Below are 19112 nucleotides of genomic sequence, written 5' to 3'. Positions count from 1 at the left end.
CGGAAGTATTTCCTTACCTCTCACTCCTCTCACTTGAAGGTCAAGGTGCTAATCAGCATTTTCCAGGTTGAATGCATTACAATAAAAAAAAAAATCTTTCCTTAAGCCCATTTGAGATTTCAGTGGCTAAGTCCAGGTTCGATTTTTGGCGTTATTATTACGGGTTTAAGTACACAACCCACAGAAGTACGTTCAAGTCTTATACAGCCTAAGGACATAAACGTTTTCCATCTTATACGTAAAATAGAAACAAATATTTGGTGTTTATAGCTACATTTATGATGATTCGAATTTCACTTTGAACTGTAGGTCCACGTCCTATACAGCCTCGATATTGTTAAGTCAACATAAAACATTTATGGTTGTTCAGATTTTATCGTTCACGTCTTATGCAGTCTAGGAACACAAGATTTACGTCCTCGGTACTGTCAAGAGAACAAAAAAACACTCGTGGTAATTCAGAGAAATGAAATTAAATCTTTGAGTTTTACGTCTTACAGTTATGTTAACTAGGCTAAAGAAGACGATGATGATGAGAAATAAATGTAATGATGGATTAAATATAGTGGGGAGAACCCTGAGAAAACTCACGCACACGGCTTTTTGTTCACTACAAAGCAACTTGGCGTTAGCTAAGATCGAACCAGCGACCTTACACACCTCTGTCATTGAGTTATCACGACGTAAAACAGATAATGATACACTTAACATGAAACAAGCAAGGTCACTGAGTTGAGGAAGATCATTTTGCAGGCCTTAGCTTTTTCTCGAGGAGCAAATACCACAACAATAATTTAAAAACCATTCATGAAAAAGACTGTTGTTTAGACTAACATCACGCACACACACACATACATGACACACACACAAACAATGTTGTTTATTACAGTACATACTGATTACATTTTTTAAATACAAATATATTACTTATGTTGATTTCAATGAAAATGTAATTAAGTTTTAGCAGTAGGCACAGACTGTTCGTGCAATACTTTTATCGTATAAAAACTTCACTTAAAATAGTGAACGTCAGCAGAATCAAACTAGAATCCTTTTCACATTAGATGCACTTGTTCACTTTTATGAAATTGTTTTCCAGCCGGAATCGATCTTCTTGTGAATGTTATTTAATACAAATCACTCGTATTACAGCACCATGGTACAAAACAATATGAGATCAAAACGATAAATCGTTCATTTCTTTTACACAAGGAAAGCCGTAACAGGTTTTTTTTTCTTTCTTCATTTACAATCTTATGAGGGAAGCTCTTCCACCATAGTAAATTGAATTCAATGTAGCATCATTCACTACTGGCACGATCTTTCATGAAATAAGTAACTGATAATCCTATAAGAACGACGGGAAGCACTCTAAAGGAATCGAACTGAAAACCTCTTGCACCAGAAAAATTGGATTCAATGCAACATTATAGCATCACTAGGTAACACGGTAATCACTATTGCAGTAAATGACAAGTTCAATGTTACAAACACAGGACTGATATCTTAGTAACTAAGCAACAGTAACACAATTTAAAGAGAGAGAATGCAATATGACAGAGCTGAATGATGTTATAAAGAAAAACTGCAAATTCTGCATTCTTCATCTATGACAAAGAAACTATGATACTGAAGTAATGAAATTATTTCGTTACGAAACTTGTGCAAGAAGCCGCTCCTCTCTTTCGTCATCTTCGCCTTCGCATGTGATTTTTTTTTTTAAATGCAATTTCAATATGACAGAAGCTGACTTAATATTTTAAAGTGTTTGGCAATGTAAATGGAAAATTGATTCATTGCTTTTAACAACTAAGCAGACGTTGATTTTGAGGTCCGAGTTCCCAGCTCATAAGATATGAATCGCTGTGCTAAACGAAATATGTCCTTTTCTTAAAGTTCTAATCGATCCGGGGTTCGACTCCAGGTAAGGAAACACACATTTTCGTTTGTTTTATCGCAGGATGTCTTAACATTTGATGGTTCAGATTTCATCTTATTTCACGTCTTAATGGTCGCTAAACTAAGTAGTATTTCATTCCTGGTGATCGTACAGGCTATATGTCCAGAAAAAATGGTCACGGCTACACAACTACAACAAGATTGCTTTCATGAGCTACGATGTGAAATCAGGCTATGGCTGGCCAACGTGTTCATTACATAAACGAACTCAATCGTTCTCAAGACAATATAAATCTTAAACCGTAAACTATGTTACATTACTAAAAGTTACGGCTTACGGCTCGCGAAACGAGTGATCACTTTCAATCTCTGTTAAGATTTTCGAAAAGTTTGAGTTTGATAATTGTAGTTCAAAAATATTTTTAATTCGAAACTTGTTTCAAATTTTGATTTTAAAACTTTCTGAGTTCGAAAATTTTTAGTGAGAACTTTGAGTTCGAATTTTTTAGTTCAAAATTTTAGATCGAAAACTTTTTAGTTTGAAATTTTGATTTGCAAGTTTTAAGTTTGAAACTTTCTGAGTTCGAAAAAAAAATTGTTTGAAAATTTGGTTCGAAAAGTTTTTTAGTTTTCAAATTCGGTTCGAGTTTGAAAATTTTAAGTTTAAAAAAATTTCGTTCCAGAAAGTTTGATTTTATTTTTTAGTTTAAAAAATTTTAGATTTTCAAAATTTGTTTCAAAATTTTATTTGAAATTTTGTTTGAAAATTTTTGTTTGAAAATTTTTGTTTGACAATTTTTGTTTAAATTTTTTTATTTGAAAATTTTTAGTTCGAAATTTTTTTTGAAAAGTTTTTAGTTTTGAAAATTCTTGCACTCAGCGGAACCGTTTCGAAAAAGAATCGGAGCAGTTTAGATTTTCAAAATCTGGCAACATTGTTTCCATCAATGAAGCGCTTACTGATCAATAAATGCTGGGCGTTTAAAAATCGCTCGAACAATGAACTAATCAGATTTAAGCAAAGAGTCATCTTTTTATTTAATCCATGAACGGAAACGAGAGTTACTAATTAGGTCCAAAATCACATCATCCCAGCCGCGTTTGTCACTAATGTGTGAGGTCCCTGCTTCAATCCTCAATCAAGTAAGTTCATGTTTTTCTCATGTTTCGTCCTATCATCATCGTTTTGCGGAGACGTTAAATTCAACATTTCCTGAAACTAGCACCAAGAATAGAATCGAAGTACGGTATCCATGTTCACCCCTAAAGCGGAACAAAATGACCCCTAAAAGGGAACGAGGTGGACCACCCAAATTTTTAGTAATATATATTAGGGTCCAGTACTATTATACCAAATGTTTAAATTGGGCAATTTCTAAAACTTAAGGGGTGGGCCAAGGTACCATTCCAAAAAAATTTCAAGGGGTGCACAAATGTACCTATGTCTTATGATAGGGAATAAACCCCTATACATGACCATATAACCATATAAGGTAATAGGACCTCATCCAAGAGGATAAATTGGATCAAAAAACTAAACACGTGGTACAACATATTGCTTATGTTTATATTTTGGCAATTTTGTACCCTAAAAGGGAACGATGTGAACCATCCAAATTTATCATAATATTAGAGTCCAGTAGTATATGCTTAAACTGGAAAATTTCCAAAATTTAAAAGATTGGCCATGGTACTCCTCCCAAATTTTTAAAGGGGTGCACAAATGTACCTATGTCTTATAATAGGAAATGGACATCTGTATACGTCCATATAACTATATAAGGTAATAGAACCTCATCCAAGAGGATAAATTGGGCCAAAATACCAAATACGTGGTTGTAGTAAAATTTGGTAATTTTGTGCCCCTAAAAGGGATATCATAATATATATTAGGGTCCTATACTATTATACCAAATGTTTAAATTGGGCAATTTCCAAAATTTAAGGGGTGGGCCAAAGTACCCCTCCCAAATTTTTAAAGGAGTGCACAAATATACCCATATCTTATGAAAGGTAATGAACCCCTGTATACGTCCATATAACTATATAAGGTAATAGGGCCTCATCCAAGAGGATAAATTGGGTCAAAAGACCAAACACGTGGTACAACGTATTGCTTACGTTTATATTTTGACAGTTTTGTACCCCTAAAAGGGAACGAGGTGGACCACCCAAATTTATCATAATACATGTTAGGGTCCGGTAATATAATACCAAATGTTTAAATTGGGCAATTTCCAAAATTTAAGGGGTGGGCCAAGGTACCCCTCCCAAATTTTTCAAGGGGTGCATTAATATACCCATGTCTTATGAAAGGTAATGGACCCCTGTATACGCCTATATAACCATATAGGGTAATAACACCTCATCAAAGGGGATAAATTAGGTCAAAAACCCCCGAAATTTGACTTTTTGGCAATTTTTTACCCATGAAAGGGAACGACATAGACCCCCAATACTGATAGAGGTACATACTGTGGTCCTAGGCTACCATACCAAATTTTTAGATTTGGCAATTTCCAAAATGTAAGGGGGATGGTCCTAGGTACCCCTGCCAAAATTTAGGGGGTGGGCCATGGTACCCCTGCCAAAATTTAGAGGGGGTGGTCCTAAGTACCCCCTAGGTCATTGACCCCGGCCAGGGACCATGGGTCCTGAGGCAGGGACCCAGGGGCCAAAAAGTGTCCTGAAGTAACCCCATTACTACTATCCTCCCTCCCCCCCGCTCATAAAACACATTTTTAAAAATGCCAGGACACGTTGTTTTTTTTTTTTTTTTTTTTTTTTTTAATGAAGAGTTATATACTGAATTTTAGCTCTCTAAGTTGAACTGCTTGTAAGATACTCAGCAGTTTCTCGCAAAAATTCGGACACCTACTCCCCACTAAAGATATGTGTTATAATGAAAGAGATACGCGTATGATAACTTTCCAGTTGGGATTGGGGCCTTTACTTTCACTTTTTTATACTAGGTATAATAATTCATATATTACAGGTGATTCAAAATTTTTTACAGCAGTTAGCTCCTCTAAAAGCTCACAAGCTGTATCTCAAAATTGAACTCCTACTGCTATTGCCACTCTTACAATTGCAAATATCAAAATCCAAAAATGCCTGAACTTTTTTTCATTAGAAACAAATGAAAAAACAAGAAAATGGAGATCTTGAAAGTAAAACGTAGACAAGCTCACAAGTGTTCAGAAGATGCTGTCTACAATGCACTGAACAGAATGGGACGGTGGGTGGTTGGGGGTCGTTTCGTCCAAAGATATTTCGTCCTAAGAATTTTCGTCCAGAGACATTTAGTCCAAACACATTTGGTCCAGGGACATTTGATCCAAAGGGCAATTTGTCCAAAGAACATTTTGTCCAAAAGACAATTGGTTCAAAGGGCATTTCGTCCAAAAAACAATTGGTCCAAAAGATATTTGGTCCAAAGGACATTTAGTACAAAAAACAATTGGTCCAAGGGACATTTCGTCCAGGGATGTTTAGTTCAAAGCACATTTCGTCCAAAGAACATTTGGTCCGGTAACGCTTGAGGGTCAAGGGTTTGCTTCTATTAGAAGAGTAAAAGTGATGCATATAACATTACGACTCACAAGTAATACCTCCCAAGTGTAACACTCCAATTTTGAAAAAAATAGGCAGGTAGATACTACACATAAAATAAACGAATACGTGTTTTTTCTGCGGGAAAGTGGTTTTAGGGAGGGGCATAAGCCCCTACTCAAAATTTTGAAAGTTGACGCCCGAAAGGCAAGAAGAAGTGGACCGAAGGGAATTAAATTGTGCACAGATATTGCAGACTTAAAATGAGGGAATACGTGTTTCGTATTTTCCTGGAAAAATGGTTACGTGGGGCACAGACCCCCTCCAAACCTTTGATCACGAAATATCAAAAGTACTTATAACAGTATGTCAGATGTGTGTAAAGAACATGAAGAATTGCAACGAAACTTTGAGTAGGGATAATACGCAAAAAATAAATAAATACGTTTTCTATTTTCTGCGGAAGAACGGTTTTAGGGGCAAAAGCCCCCATCCAAAAGTTTGAAACTTGAGGCCCGAAAGGTCACAAGAAATGAACCAAAGTTAATGAAATTGTGCAGAGATATTGTAGACATAAAATGAGGGAATACTGGTTTCGTATTTTCCTGAAAAAAAAAAAAAAAAAAGAAAGAAAGAAAAAGGTTTGGGTGGGACACAGACCACTACAAAACTTTGATCGTGAAATATCAAAAGTGCTAATAAAAGTATGTCAGAAGTGCTTAAAGGACATGAAGAAGTGGAACAACACATTGTGTAGGAACAATACGCAAAAAATAAACGAATGCGAGTTTATTTTCTGAAGAAAAACGGTTTTAAGAGACAAAATCCCCCACCCAAAATTTTAAAATTTGATGCCTAAAAGGCAAGAACAAATGTACAGAATTGAATGAAACTGTGCACAGATATTGTAGACGTAAATTAAGGTAATTGGGTTTCGTATTTTTCTGAAAATAAAAAGTGGTTGCGTATATCACGGACCTTTTAAACTGTTGATTACGAAATGTCAAAAGTGCAAATAATTATACGTCAGAGGTTCTTAAAGAGTATGGAGAATTGCAACGAAACCTCGTATAGGGACAATTCGCAAAACAATAAACGAAACGTGTTTTAATTTGTGCGGAAAAACAGTGTTGGGGCCTAAGCCTCCTCCGAAAAAAAGTAAATATTACCGTAATAGCGCAGGAAGTAGTGGACCAAAGCAAATGAAATTGTAGGTAGACATTTTAGAGACCCTATGTAAAATAAGGTCTTTCGTGTTTCTGAAGTGTCCCTATCCGTTTTGCTTCAAATTTGACACATCAACAGCAAACAGGAAATTAATCGATACGTGTTTTCGTTTATGCGGAAAATCATTGTAAGGGTTAAAGGTGCCTCCTGAAATGCTATAAAATACATTATACTGTTTGTGCTTGTTGTTGATCTGCCAAATTTGAAGAAATCAGATGGAGACACTTGTGAAACACGAAAGGCCTTATTTTACGTATCCAATATCTATCTTCATTCGCTTCGGTCCACACCTTCCGCCACTCAACGCCTCGGTCCGCTCAACAGTTTTTTTTTTTCTTTTCAGGAAAATACAATATCTGTGCACAATTTCATTCACTTCGGTCCACTTCTTCTTGCCTTTCGGGCGTCAACTTTCAAAAGTTTGGGTGGGAGTTTTTGCACCCTATAACCCTTTTTTCGCAGAAAATAAAAAAATCCCGTGTTCAATTATTTGTTGCGTATTGTCCATACACAAAGTTTCGTTGCAATTCTTCATGTAAATTTAGGCACTTCTGACATACTGTTACTAGCACTTTTGATATTTCATGAGCAAAGGTTTGGAGGGGTCCGCGCCCCACCGAACCATTCTTTCTAGAAAAACATGAAACCCGTATTCTCTCATTTTTCGTCTTCAATATTTGTGCACGATTTCATTCATTTCGGTCCACTTCTTCTTGCCTTTCAGGTGACAACTTTCAAAATTTTGGGTGGGGGCTTTTGCCTCCTAAAACCGTTTTTTCCGCAGAAAATAAAAAACACGTATTTATTTATTTTATGTGTAGTATCTGCCTGTCAAATTGTTATCAAAATTGGAGTGTTACACTTGGGAAGTGTCACTTGTGTAGCTTCTTATTTCTAAAGGAAATTTTGAAATAGAGATATTCCGCAATTTTCTTTTCGATAAAACAAATATATGCTGAGATATTCAGAAAAAACGTAAACGCCTGAAAACTAAATGGTCACCTTTCTTTGCTTTCATTAATAATTTTACAAAAATACAGTTTTAGCTTCGCAGAAATACAGTTGTAGCTTCGTTGGTTAAGGAATTCACCTCCCAAAATGATAAACAACCCTTTGAAGAGCATACTCCCTCTTCATTTGCGGACAACATTGCCTCCGCATGGTCTTGTATTTGGTTTGAGACTTTGCAATGGATATCTTAAATGTACTGTGCTGTACCGAGAAAATTAATATGAAAGCAAAACTATATACTATATTTGCATAAGGAGTAACACTGAAATAAAAATACAAGACAAGTTAACAATTCTGGTTTGTCATACAACTCACTAATTATGTAGAAACGTCTGCCGAAGTTACACACTATCAATAGTCTACGAATAGAAACCAGACTTGTGGTTAACCTGAAAAGATACGTATATTCTACACGAAATGTTCCAACTTTCATCTTATATTTGTCAATCACTTTTCACAATGTTGCAGCCAAGAATGTGACTGTTTAAGAGTATTATCTTTGGACACTAAGAATATATTTCACACATGTGTATTTTTCTATTCTCAGTATTTCTTCAAAGATACTTGACACATAATTTTTCACTTTTCTAACACAAGGGTTTGAATACCTAATATTTAACTTACTCAAATTTAAACTCCATTAATTTTAGTTACCGGTACTTATTTTAGAACTATTTCATTCACAACATGAAAATTTTAGATGGCATGTTAGCAGTTATTACAGCAACATACTTCACACTGCAACCTTTCCCTCACTCCTGTTGTTCGGCCATCTTGTTTTCAGGCGTTTACGTTTTTCTGAATATCTCAGCATTATTTGTTCTATCGAAATGAAAATTGCGGAATAAATCTCTATTTCAGATTTCCTTTAGAAATAAGAAGCTACTGAGTCATAATGTTATATGAATCACTTTTACTCTTCTAATAGAAACAAATCCTTGACTCCCAAGCGTTACCGGACCAAATGTTCTTTGGACGAAATGTGCTTTGAACTAAACATCCCTGGACGAAATGTCCTTTGGACCAATTGTATTTTGGACGAAATGTCCTTTGAACCAATTCTCCTTTGGACGAAATGTCCTTTGGACCAATTGTCTTTTGGACGAAATGTCATTTGGACGAATTGTCCTTTGGACGAAATGTCTTTGGATTAAATGTCTCTAGATGAAATGTTCTTTGGACGAAATATCTTTGGACTAAAAGGGTGGCCACCCGGTGGGCCAGTGTGAGTCACGGTGAGTGGTGTTTCGTAGTAGGTCACGTCCTTTTGACCCACGATCCACTGACTTACTCGCAAATCTTGACCTATTTCACCCACTTACCAACCGACCCACTTACCCACTCCATCTTTGATTTTAACATGTCTTGTTTCATTTAAAAGACGAAACATACATCCACATAATTTTTCATCGATTGCGAAGGTTGGCTTAATATCATAGTTGTAATGGTAATTTCTTCTTAAGGTGAGAAATTGATATTATTAAAAAGCCCATCTTGAAGTGGGTACAAATTACCTTCCAAAGTTATTAGAAACGCTTTCTCACCCCCGAAAACTATGAATTCGTCAAATATTTAAGTAATTTTTGAGATTTTATTTTTAGCTCCCCCAGGCCATCATCCTGTGAAGATGGGGATGAATTTAATTGTAACCTCTATTGGGTACATCACTATCCATCTCAACGAACGAGAAAATTATGGATAAAACACTAAGATCAGTCGTTTTAAATTATTTTTACATGTCACACCTCCCAACTTCCGTAACTTCATACTACTACAATATTTTCTTCTTAGATTGAAAGTAATATGTCCCCCAAGTTTGGTAAAGGTTGTCCCAGACATTCCAGAAATACGCTGGAATATTCATTTATACAGGAACATTAAAATACATAGAGCTGTGCGAGCAATGCCTTCGATGCTGCCGTTGTAAATTCAAAATCAGGCTGACATGTTCGTTCAGAAGTGTTGCTATTTATCTCGGTGATAACGAAACGATGAACTCTACACTAATATCGGTCGTTTTGAATCATTGTATATGTTACTCCCTTCGACTCTCCTTATTAGATGTACGGGGAATCTTACTCCTACTGGAAGTTGAACTTAAAGGTCATCAGAACTGCTCCCAATGAATTTGGGGACCACGAAAGATATGGGTTGTATACTAACATTGGTCATTTTCAATTATTTCTACATGTCACAAATTTCACACTCCTTCATTGTGTTAATGAGGGCTTAACTTACATGGCATCGGAAGTGCCACTCTTTATCTAAGAGACCTCCAAAATTATTCGACACTAATGTAGGTCTTCTTTTATAATTTTGATGTCAGCCCCTTTCATTCCTCCTAGGACAGCAAACAAATACTGCCACCGCTAGGACTAAATTTGGTCTTAAATGGCATTAAAATTTCTACCAATTAATTTAGCGAACAGTGCTGCATTTAGAAGCTCGGCGTCCCTACGCACTTTTGCTCTCGGCGCCCCCAATAACTACATATTTCTCCGCCCCTTGATCCCTAACTTACAAATAAAACTTCATTCGAATATGCTTAATTAGTGAATTTATTGCAGTTAAATACCACTCACTAGATGCTACAGCTACTACTACGTAACAAAAAATAAATGGGAAACATGTTCTGAATTTATGTTTTATTTTTATTAATTGATTACAAGATGTGAAAAATTTTTAACATTATTGTAATTATATAATATTGTTACAAATTATAAATTTAAAATTTTTTCAATAAAGAAATGTCATCTTCATCAGACATTAATTAGTATATGTTCTGAATTATTTTCAGATTTCTTACGCTATCATTAAATATATTAGAATAGTAAAAGAGGATTGCTTATGAAATAGTATATTTGCTCTCGATTTTTTTTAACATTTTCATACGAAGAAAATTAAAATTTTAAACTTTGCGCTCTTCAAATATGTTGCCCTCTAGGCACGGGCCTAGCTGGACTAATGGGAAATGCGGCACTGAAAACTTACGCTTCGACTCTAATATCGGTTGATTTCGATTTTTTTTTTTTTTTTGTTTTTTTTTTTTTTTTTTGTCGTCGCTGCGTAACCACCCTGGGTGGTAATGGAAGCTTAATTGGACTTGAATTGAAAGTAGAACTGTTTACCTAAGCGACCACGAAACTATGGATTCGATACTAATATCGATCCTTTTCTAGCATTTTTGATATGTATCCCGACAGTACTCTTTTCCAGATTGTAAGAAATATGGTTAAAATTGGTCTAGACATATCAGAATTATGTCGAAACACACACATACATCCACTTTCATATATATAAATACAGAGTGAGGAAACGAGAAAGTGAGAGAGAGCGACCAAAGGCATCACCACTTCCACACTGCAAAGCATAGCCTATATCAGGTATTGAATTGAAAATCTATGTAAAGACCTTCTGCTGTGGCATGCTTCATAAGGACAATCCCAGTCTGCTCACGTGACCTTTGGGGTTCATGAATTTCTTGCGAGCGTTGCGACTTTGGATTCTCTGTTTATACCCTCTTTTAATGCCTCGGATATTTTTTCAAGAATATCAATGACATGCTGTAATACGAATGTTGAGAAGTAACCTCTATATGACAAATAGCTGCAAATAAATACACTACATAATTTATTTATTGCGATGATATTATTTTCTTAATTTGAATTTAACATTCCCATATATCATAGAATACCAACGTACTGTGAACACCTGTTATATTTTAAACATAATAATCACTACGTTCTGCAATGATTATATGTTATATATATACAACTGACGTATTTTAATGTAATTATTTTATATAATTTTTCATGCATTGCGGAAAATAGAATTTTATAAAAAAAACGTTGACTCAGATGGGAATCGAACCCTCAACCTTAAGATTTGAAATCCAACGGCGTACCAGTGAGCTAACACAAGCGCTGTTCGAAGAATATTTCTAGCGATATATAGCTGTATTTAAGATAATAATTACATTCATATCCACTGCAAATGCTGTTTTTGTTCTACTTTGACTTTTATTTTAGTACTCAGGAGAGAATAATGTTCTATGTCTTAACTTTCACCATTCTTTTACATATGGGAAGATTCGTTTACGTATCTAAATATTCCATTAAGTATGGAGAGCAAAATGACAAACAAGCATGAGCTGACATTAATACAAAGTTTCGAAATATTGTATCATTAAGTATTTCAATCAATGTTGCTTTTTTATATATAATTGGTAACAAGTCTTATTATATTTAAAAGAAGAAAAACACATCTGCAAGATTTTTCCTGATTGCAAAGGTTGGCTTCGAGGTTCGAACCTGGTTTACTTTTTCCCGAAGATACCCGAAGTTGGACTTAGAAAATTTTTGCCTCGAAACAGCAATAAAGAATGCGCTCAACCTTTTTGAGACAAGGTGTACATTGTAAGATCAAACCACAAATTCTCTAAACGTACGCATTCCATTTCAAAAAGCAGTTCAAATAAGATGCTAACGAAATTTTGCTGACAACTCTCGAAACTTATTTAAGAATCAACTTTGAAAAATTGACAAAAGTTCTGGATATACTTCATGAGTGAGTAAAGAAAGAGTACAAATATAGATTAAAAAGAGATCTCTTTTAAAAAAATCTGCAGTTAATAAGAATATAATTAAACAAATCTAAAAGATTCTATAAAATAGATTTAAACAAGTCTTCAGTCAGATCAATTGATTTCCTAAATTCTCATTGTACACTTTTTATATAAATATAAAAAATACATAAAAATATATGTATTCAATATATATTGGTGTTGTCCATTATTATGTTTGATTTAAATCTAAAGTTGACTGGTAATAGGTTTTATTTTATACTCCCAGCCCCCGCCAAGTGAACTTTGTGGTGGACAAACACCGTGTGCGTGGGTTTTCTTGGGGTTCTCCCGTTTCCTCCCACTTTCTTCATTCCACCATTTCATTCATTACTCATCATCACCGTCTCCTTTAGCCTAACCGGCATAACCATGGGACATAGAACTCAAAGATTTCATTTCATTTTCATTTTTTATTTTGTACTATTTTGAGCACTATTTGTTGTTACAAACCATACAATTTATGTTAAATTGAAATATAATAGATAAATAAAATATAAATAGTTCTCTTAGCAAGATACGTTACTATAAAGGTAGTTTTTCTTTTACCAGATTAGAAATTTACTAATAATACCTCATATATAAATAGAATGGGCAAGTTACAAGATTATTAGCATGCTATTACTTGGAGTCCAGAAAGGTATGTCTATTCATGTTTCGAAAAAAAAAAGTAATAATAATGATAAAGTGACATTCACTTTCGTATGCATTAAAAGTATCTTTATTCAATAGAGACAGTTCACTTCTAATTGCTTACAACTGTCTATAGTTGACGGAGGGGGGGGGGGAAGCTAACGCATATAAAAGAAGAATGGATTTGTTCTCGTTGTTTTTACTTTTTTCTGCTTTCAGCAAAGACAACGTTACTCCAACGCCTCCTCACTAAAATGCCATAAATATGTCATTGTTGAAAGGGTTCCCCTCATAGCTGTGAACAATGTTTAAAGTAACTCTGAGATATTCGCCGCAAACTGCTAGAAGAGAGAACGCAGTCTCGTCAATGCGTTGTTGCAAATCTTCACATGAAAAAAAAAAAAAAAAGGGGGGGGGGAGGAATGAATAACTTAATTGGAGGCTTTTAGTAAAATTATAAGCTCATACAATGAATCCTTTACTATCGACCTGACTGCATGCAAATTTTTGTAAGGATTTGTTCATTGCTTGCTGAGAAAAACACGAAAAAAGTTCCAATGTTATTAGATAGAGGAAAACTCGACTCAGCGAAGAGGTACCAACCACCTTAACGAGGAAGAAATATAATTTTGTTTAGCTTCCACATAAAGATTTAGTGTATTCAAACAGACATCACTTTAAAAAATACGTTATAGAAATTTTAAAGTATTTTACTGACTGATTGTTTAAACATGTGAAAAACCTTCTGCATAAATGTATTAAGTCTCTTTGTTCCCTATTAAAGGATACTTGTGCACGTATCCAAAATATTGGAAAGAATTTTGCTGCCTCTAGAGATAAATTAGGTGAGTACTTTTCGCAACTTCATTAAAAGCTTGTTATAGCTTGTAATTTTTTCTCGCTCGTTACAGTAGCAAGAGAAAATAAACTCTTTTCGGTTTTTGTTTCAGTTTAATGCCCAATGTTTGGTGATAAAAATCAATTTAAACTACAGGAAAAAATAATAAAATCGTTTTAGTTATTTATTTATTCATCTTTTAGTGTAAATCTTGAAGAACGTGTGCTTTTCACAGGGCCAGATCATTTGGGAGTGATACTTTCACCGGTGATAGGAGTTGAATTTTTTGATTGGAGTTTAGGTGAACACAAACCAGTGCCTGGTCCAAAATGGAAAGGTCAGGAAACGTATTTTATTTATTATTCAGATGCCACAGGAACAAACCCATGGCGTTTCTGGGTGGATTTTAAGGTAAAGTATTAAGGTATATTACTTTCGTATTAATGAAATAAACAATTATAATTACAAAATGAAGTATTTTCGTATTTCACTAGTTACATAGCTATTTTAATGAAGAAAAAAAGAAAAAAAAGGGGGGAAGGAAACAAACGCAGTCTTAACAATGTTTGCTTAAAACTCCTGAACTTTTTTTTTTAGGTCAACCATTGCATTGTGTCTTGAAAGATAGTATTTGTTTCGTCACGTAGTATTTGTTTCCTCATGTATAAACGGCAAACGTAGTTGAATGTATGGCGTTTACCCTCTTAGGGCGCCTCAGAGAGATGCAATTTCCCAGGAATGTATAATATGTTCCGTGACTATTGCAGTGACAGGAAAGTTAGATTCCAGGTCGGAGGTGTTAGCATCTCCAAAACCTGCATGAAAGGTTGCCCTCAGGGATCTGTGTGCGAACCGACTTTCTAGGACGTGGCAGAAGGACCACTCCTTACGGAGCTACTAAGCATGCCTGAGACATTTGATTTCATGAGTTTGTGGATGACCTATATTCACGGGGGGTGACTACCGTAGAGAAAATTCCATCTCAATCCAAGCCAAATAAGTATGTGCAATAACAGTTTATGGATTTCAGTGCTGGTGCATGTTGCTGCTAGCACACGGGCACATAGTCTTGCACGCAATGATAATATCACGAAGGTCAACAGAGTACAACGCTCAGTCTTAAAGAGACTGAGCGGAGCGTATAGGACGAACCCTGGCGAGGCAGTCTGTGTCGCGTTGGGAATATTTCGTGTCCACCTGAAGGTGTACATATACTCACGGAGGGTGACTCCCGTAGAGAAATAGAGGCAAAGAGGAACGCTATTGGCTAGACTTACTGCCCTGTAAAAAGAATAAATCGACTGTTTCGGTCAACAGAAACATTCTACATGCTGTTTGGAGAGAGGCTCCTATGGGGACCATTTCTCAGACTAGACAAACAGAGCATAAAGAGGGTACCATTACAAAATACCTGGAGTGATTCTTAACAAATCACTCAATATGCAGAAGCATCTTGAATGTGTCTGCAATCGAAAAGCAACTTCGCAAGAGGATCTTCCTTTTTTAGGAAAAAAAGTTCCATCTCAGAAGGTCATTAAACAGATGGTGCGTATGTGGTTTCACAACGTTTTTTTCCAAATCACAATAAATGTATTCTCAATTTTTAACTCCAAAGGCTCAATATTTTTTAAACAACCTTATATAAATACAGGGTGCGTCACGTAAAACCGGCCCGTAAAGTGAACACATAAAATGAAATGTAATGTATTGAATATGATTAACTACAACACATAAATGAAATGTAATATATTGAATATGACTACTCACCTTCACAGCAGCCTTCACAGCGGGTGCTGAAAGTGTCCTCCGCCCACTTCAACACACATGTGAGCACGATTGAGGAGATTCATATATACCCTTGTCAGTTCTTGTGTTGTAATGCTATTGGTGACATCCTGGATCCTGGTCTTGAGTTCTTCAATTGTGTGTGGATTTGTTTCGTATACTCTTCCCTTTAACAGTCCCCATAAGTAAAAGTCACACGTGGACAAGTCTGGTGACCGAGGAGGCCATAAGCCTTTGCTGATTGTCCTCTCTGGTGTAAACATCTCATGCACAAGGGACAATGATGCAGCCGATGTGTGGCATGTTGCACCGTCCTGCTGAAAGTAACTTAACTGACGCTCCTCTTCGGTCAAGTGTGTATAAAACTCCTCCAGGATTCCCATATACACGTCACTGTTCACTGTCGTCTCAAAGAATATGGGCTCAATAACGCGTGTGGCGGAAATGGCACACCAAACACCAATCTTCTCATCATGCAAGGGTACCTGGTGGATTGCGTGTGGAGTTTCTGTCGACCAATACCGGTTGTTTTGGGAATTTACGTACCCAGACAGGTGGAACCACGCCTCGTCACTCATGATGAGCATTAGTGGATCCAAGAAACCACTGGCAACATTGCTCAACAGCCATGAACAGAAATGCGCCCTCTTCTGCAGGTCAGGCTCATTCAGTTCTTGCACAACACTTATCCGGTACGGTTTTAACTTCAGTCCCCTTAAAACACGTCTGCAACTTCTCTCACTCGCATGAACCTGTTGACTCAATCTCCTGATTGACTTTCGAGGACTTCTTGTCATTATCTCCTCCACCTGCATCTTTAATTCAGGTGTGCAGACAGATGGTCGTCTGCTCCTGGGAGATTTTGAACCGATCCTGTACGCCGCCATTTTTCAATCAATTCCTGAATGGTGCTTTTTGCTGGCACAGAACGTCCTGGAAATTTTTCCCGAAACAAATTCTTTGTTTTCACAAAAGATCCAGTGAGAATGAACCCTTCAACAATGGCAACGCGCTCGGGTATCGAATACAGCATTATCACACACTGACACTCACCCGGCTTAACACAACGAGGCCTTTTTCTCAACTTGTTTCGACAAGTTTCACTGGCTGCGGCTGCACGTGACTGCTGCAGGTCACGTAAGTCGACCCGACCTCGACACGCCATCTCTTGGTAGGAAGGTAGATTATTTAAGTGTTGCCAAAAACACAATATACCAGAATATTACGACGGGCCGGTTTTACGTGCCGCACCCTGTATATATATATATATATATATATATTATTTACAGCATTTGTAGGATGCGCAGTTCATTTTTCACTCCCTTCTGTGCCATCAGTAGTTATATACATACAGCATGCACGAATCCATATTCGAGTCTGCTAAACGAGCACGGTAATACTTCTCTGTGCTTTTCTGTTTCAATGGCAAATGTCGCATGCAGTAAATGACATAAAAACACGACGGCGTAAATCTCTTGCATAAAAGCGGCCAAGGTAAAATTGATTTACTTTTGATAAGGTGTATTTTGCTTGAAATGAAGTTCATGCGCAACAGTACAACTAGCCATGTGTCCTGCGCAACAATACAGCTTACCATGTATCCATATTTAATTTATTCATAATCAAATACTTCGTAAAGAAATAAGCGGTTAGGAGCTAAGAAAATGACCTACAATTTACTGTTAATTTTTTATGCTTTTCCGTTAAGTTCTTTTCTTTTGTCTGGCGTTAGACAGTATTGAAAGACTATACACTTAACTACTAAATAAATAGAAATACTCAATTCCCTGGCATTACAGCGCATGAAGGGTTATGGTCAGCTAGATGACGCACGTTTAACTGGGTGTGCGGTGTCAGCGTATCGACTCCAGGCACCATTCTTTCTGAATTTCTAGCCTGAGTTTGTTACCTATTCTCTCAGATACCTCCCTAGTTTTCTTATACTACTGGAACAACACCGGAAAAACTTTGGTGCTCCTATCGGAAATAGAACCAGAGACTATATACACTGAATCCGCGTGCGCTAGCAATTCGAGTAAGCAAGAACTTAGTAATATTTTTAAAAATTTTGAATATTCTCTTTGACCTCTTAATGGCCTGTGTTTGCACTCACATCTTGTCAAATTTGATGCATATTGTAATGAAAAACGGCTTTAAAAGATAAAGAATACAACATATAATTAACATGGTTAAAATATTATGTAGCGTTTAAGATTTTTTCTGGGAAGTTTCCTTTTCCCATTTTTGATATCACTGTCTATGGGGGAACTTGAGCTGGGTCATCCCCCTTCTCCTTGGCTATACAACTGCTCTGTAGTATTTACTCATTATTTTGATCTGATTATTTTGTGGTTGCAAATGTCATTAAATATAATTTCCTTTTATTTCCCAAGGTTGGAAAAGATCTCATAAACACTAGAAGGAAATTGCACATAGCTGTAACAAGTCATTTCTTACATGGACCACAACAAAAGTCTGCACAATTTGTAAACTTTTTGAAACAATATCCTCCATGGACTGTAGTTACTGGATGGACTGCGGCATATGAGTCCTGGATCTTTTGACAGAATTGTTGTTTAAGTTGCAGTATTACTACATTTTAGGAGCCTTTTCTTTTTGTTTTGTTTGTTTGTTTTCTGTTGTTGATTTTTTTCTGTGAGAATAAATGAATGAGTGTTGTTTCGAGTGATGATGTGATTTCGATTTGAAAGTAATTGACTATTGTTTTTCATTTTTTTTTTTTTAATTAGAAGTGTTTCATTTTCTTCATCTTCTTTCCAATGTGATAAGACTAAAAAGTAGTACTTTCGTTGACTGAAAAGAAAAGTATGTGTTAGAATATTTTTCTATATATGCCGGTACTGATATTTTGAGCGTTGGTGCTAAGTGAAACCATTCACCCATTCTAAATATATGTTTTACTTTGAAGATGACGTTGTATTCTTGTTATGCATTTTAAGTTATCTATATAATTGTTTTTTTTTTTTTTTTTTTTGTAAAACGTTTAGATTGTGACACCACTTTTGTGTAAATATTCTTGCTATATACACATGACGCAAGAAATAAATGCGATTAAATGCCTATAATAATGCAATCTTAATTATAGCATCGGTACAAAGTATCTATTATATGTGATTTGATAGTTTGTTATCAAGAGTTTATATTCTACCAGTTTTGGTAGCAAACCTGGAGGTTTACATAAATATTTTTGTGCATTGTAAAATATTACCCCTTGCGTCCCAGGTGTCATTTCCTATGTGCGTGCTGAAATACCAGCTTTTCATTTACTGTTACTGTTCTAAGACTATCTAAACCGTTATATAGGCATAGTTATTATGCAGGCGTGAGGATAGCATTTACGTTACTGATAAAGAACATTCGCATTGTGGAACATTTGGAGTGAAAAAGGAAAATAACATGACATCCACATGAATGTCACTGGAACGCAAGGAGTTAATCATGAAATTCGATTTTTTTTTTTTTTTTTTTACAAAAAAATAATACATTATACAGAAAATCTACATGTTTTTGTATAAAAATACAATC

At 35.7% G+C, this 19112-nt stretch overlaps 1 protein-coding gene across 1 annotated transcript in view; it reads left to right on the top strand.

Moving 5' to 3' along the window:
• Positions 1-19045, top strand: part of LOC145673119 (endoplasmic reticulum metallopeptidase 1-like) — a 184394-nt gene extending 165349 nt beyond the window's left edge. Inside the window, exons 13-14 of the mRNA XM_081742503.1 lie at positions 14017-14192; positions 17960-19045. Of these exons, the coding sequence (XP_081598629.1) occupies positions 14017-14192; positions 17960-18130 (347 nt within the window). The 3' untranslated portion in view covers positions 18131-19045. The remainder of the gene's footprint in view (positions 1-14016; positions 14193-17959) is intronic.
• Positions 19046-19112: the final 67 nt, after the last annotated feature.

The sequence above is a fragment of the Thermobia domestica genome, chromosome 16, assembly GCF_964235325.1.
Source record: "Thermobia domestica chromosome 16, izTheDome1.hap1.1, whole genome shotgun sequence".
In the NCBI taxonomy this organism is placed as follows: domain Eukaryota; kingdom Metazoa; phylum Arthropoda; class Insecta; order Zygentoma; family Lepismatidae; genus Thermobia; species Thermobia domestica.
The sequence above is the reverse complement of the archived record's forward strand: the minus strand, read 5'-3'. Positions and strand labels throughout refer to the sequence as shown.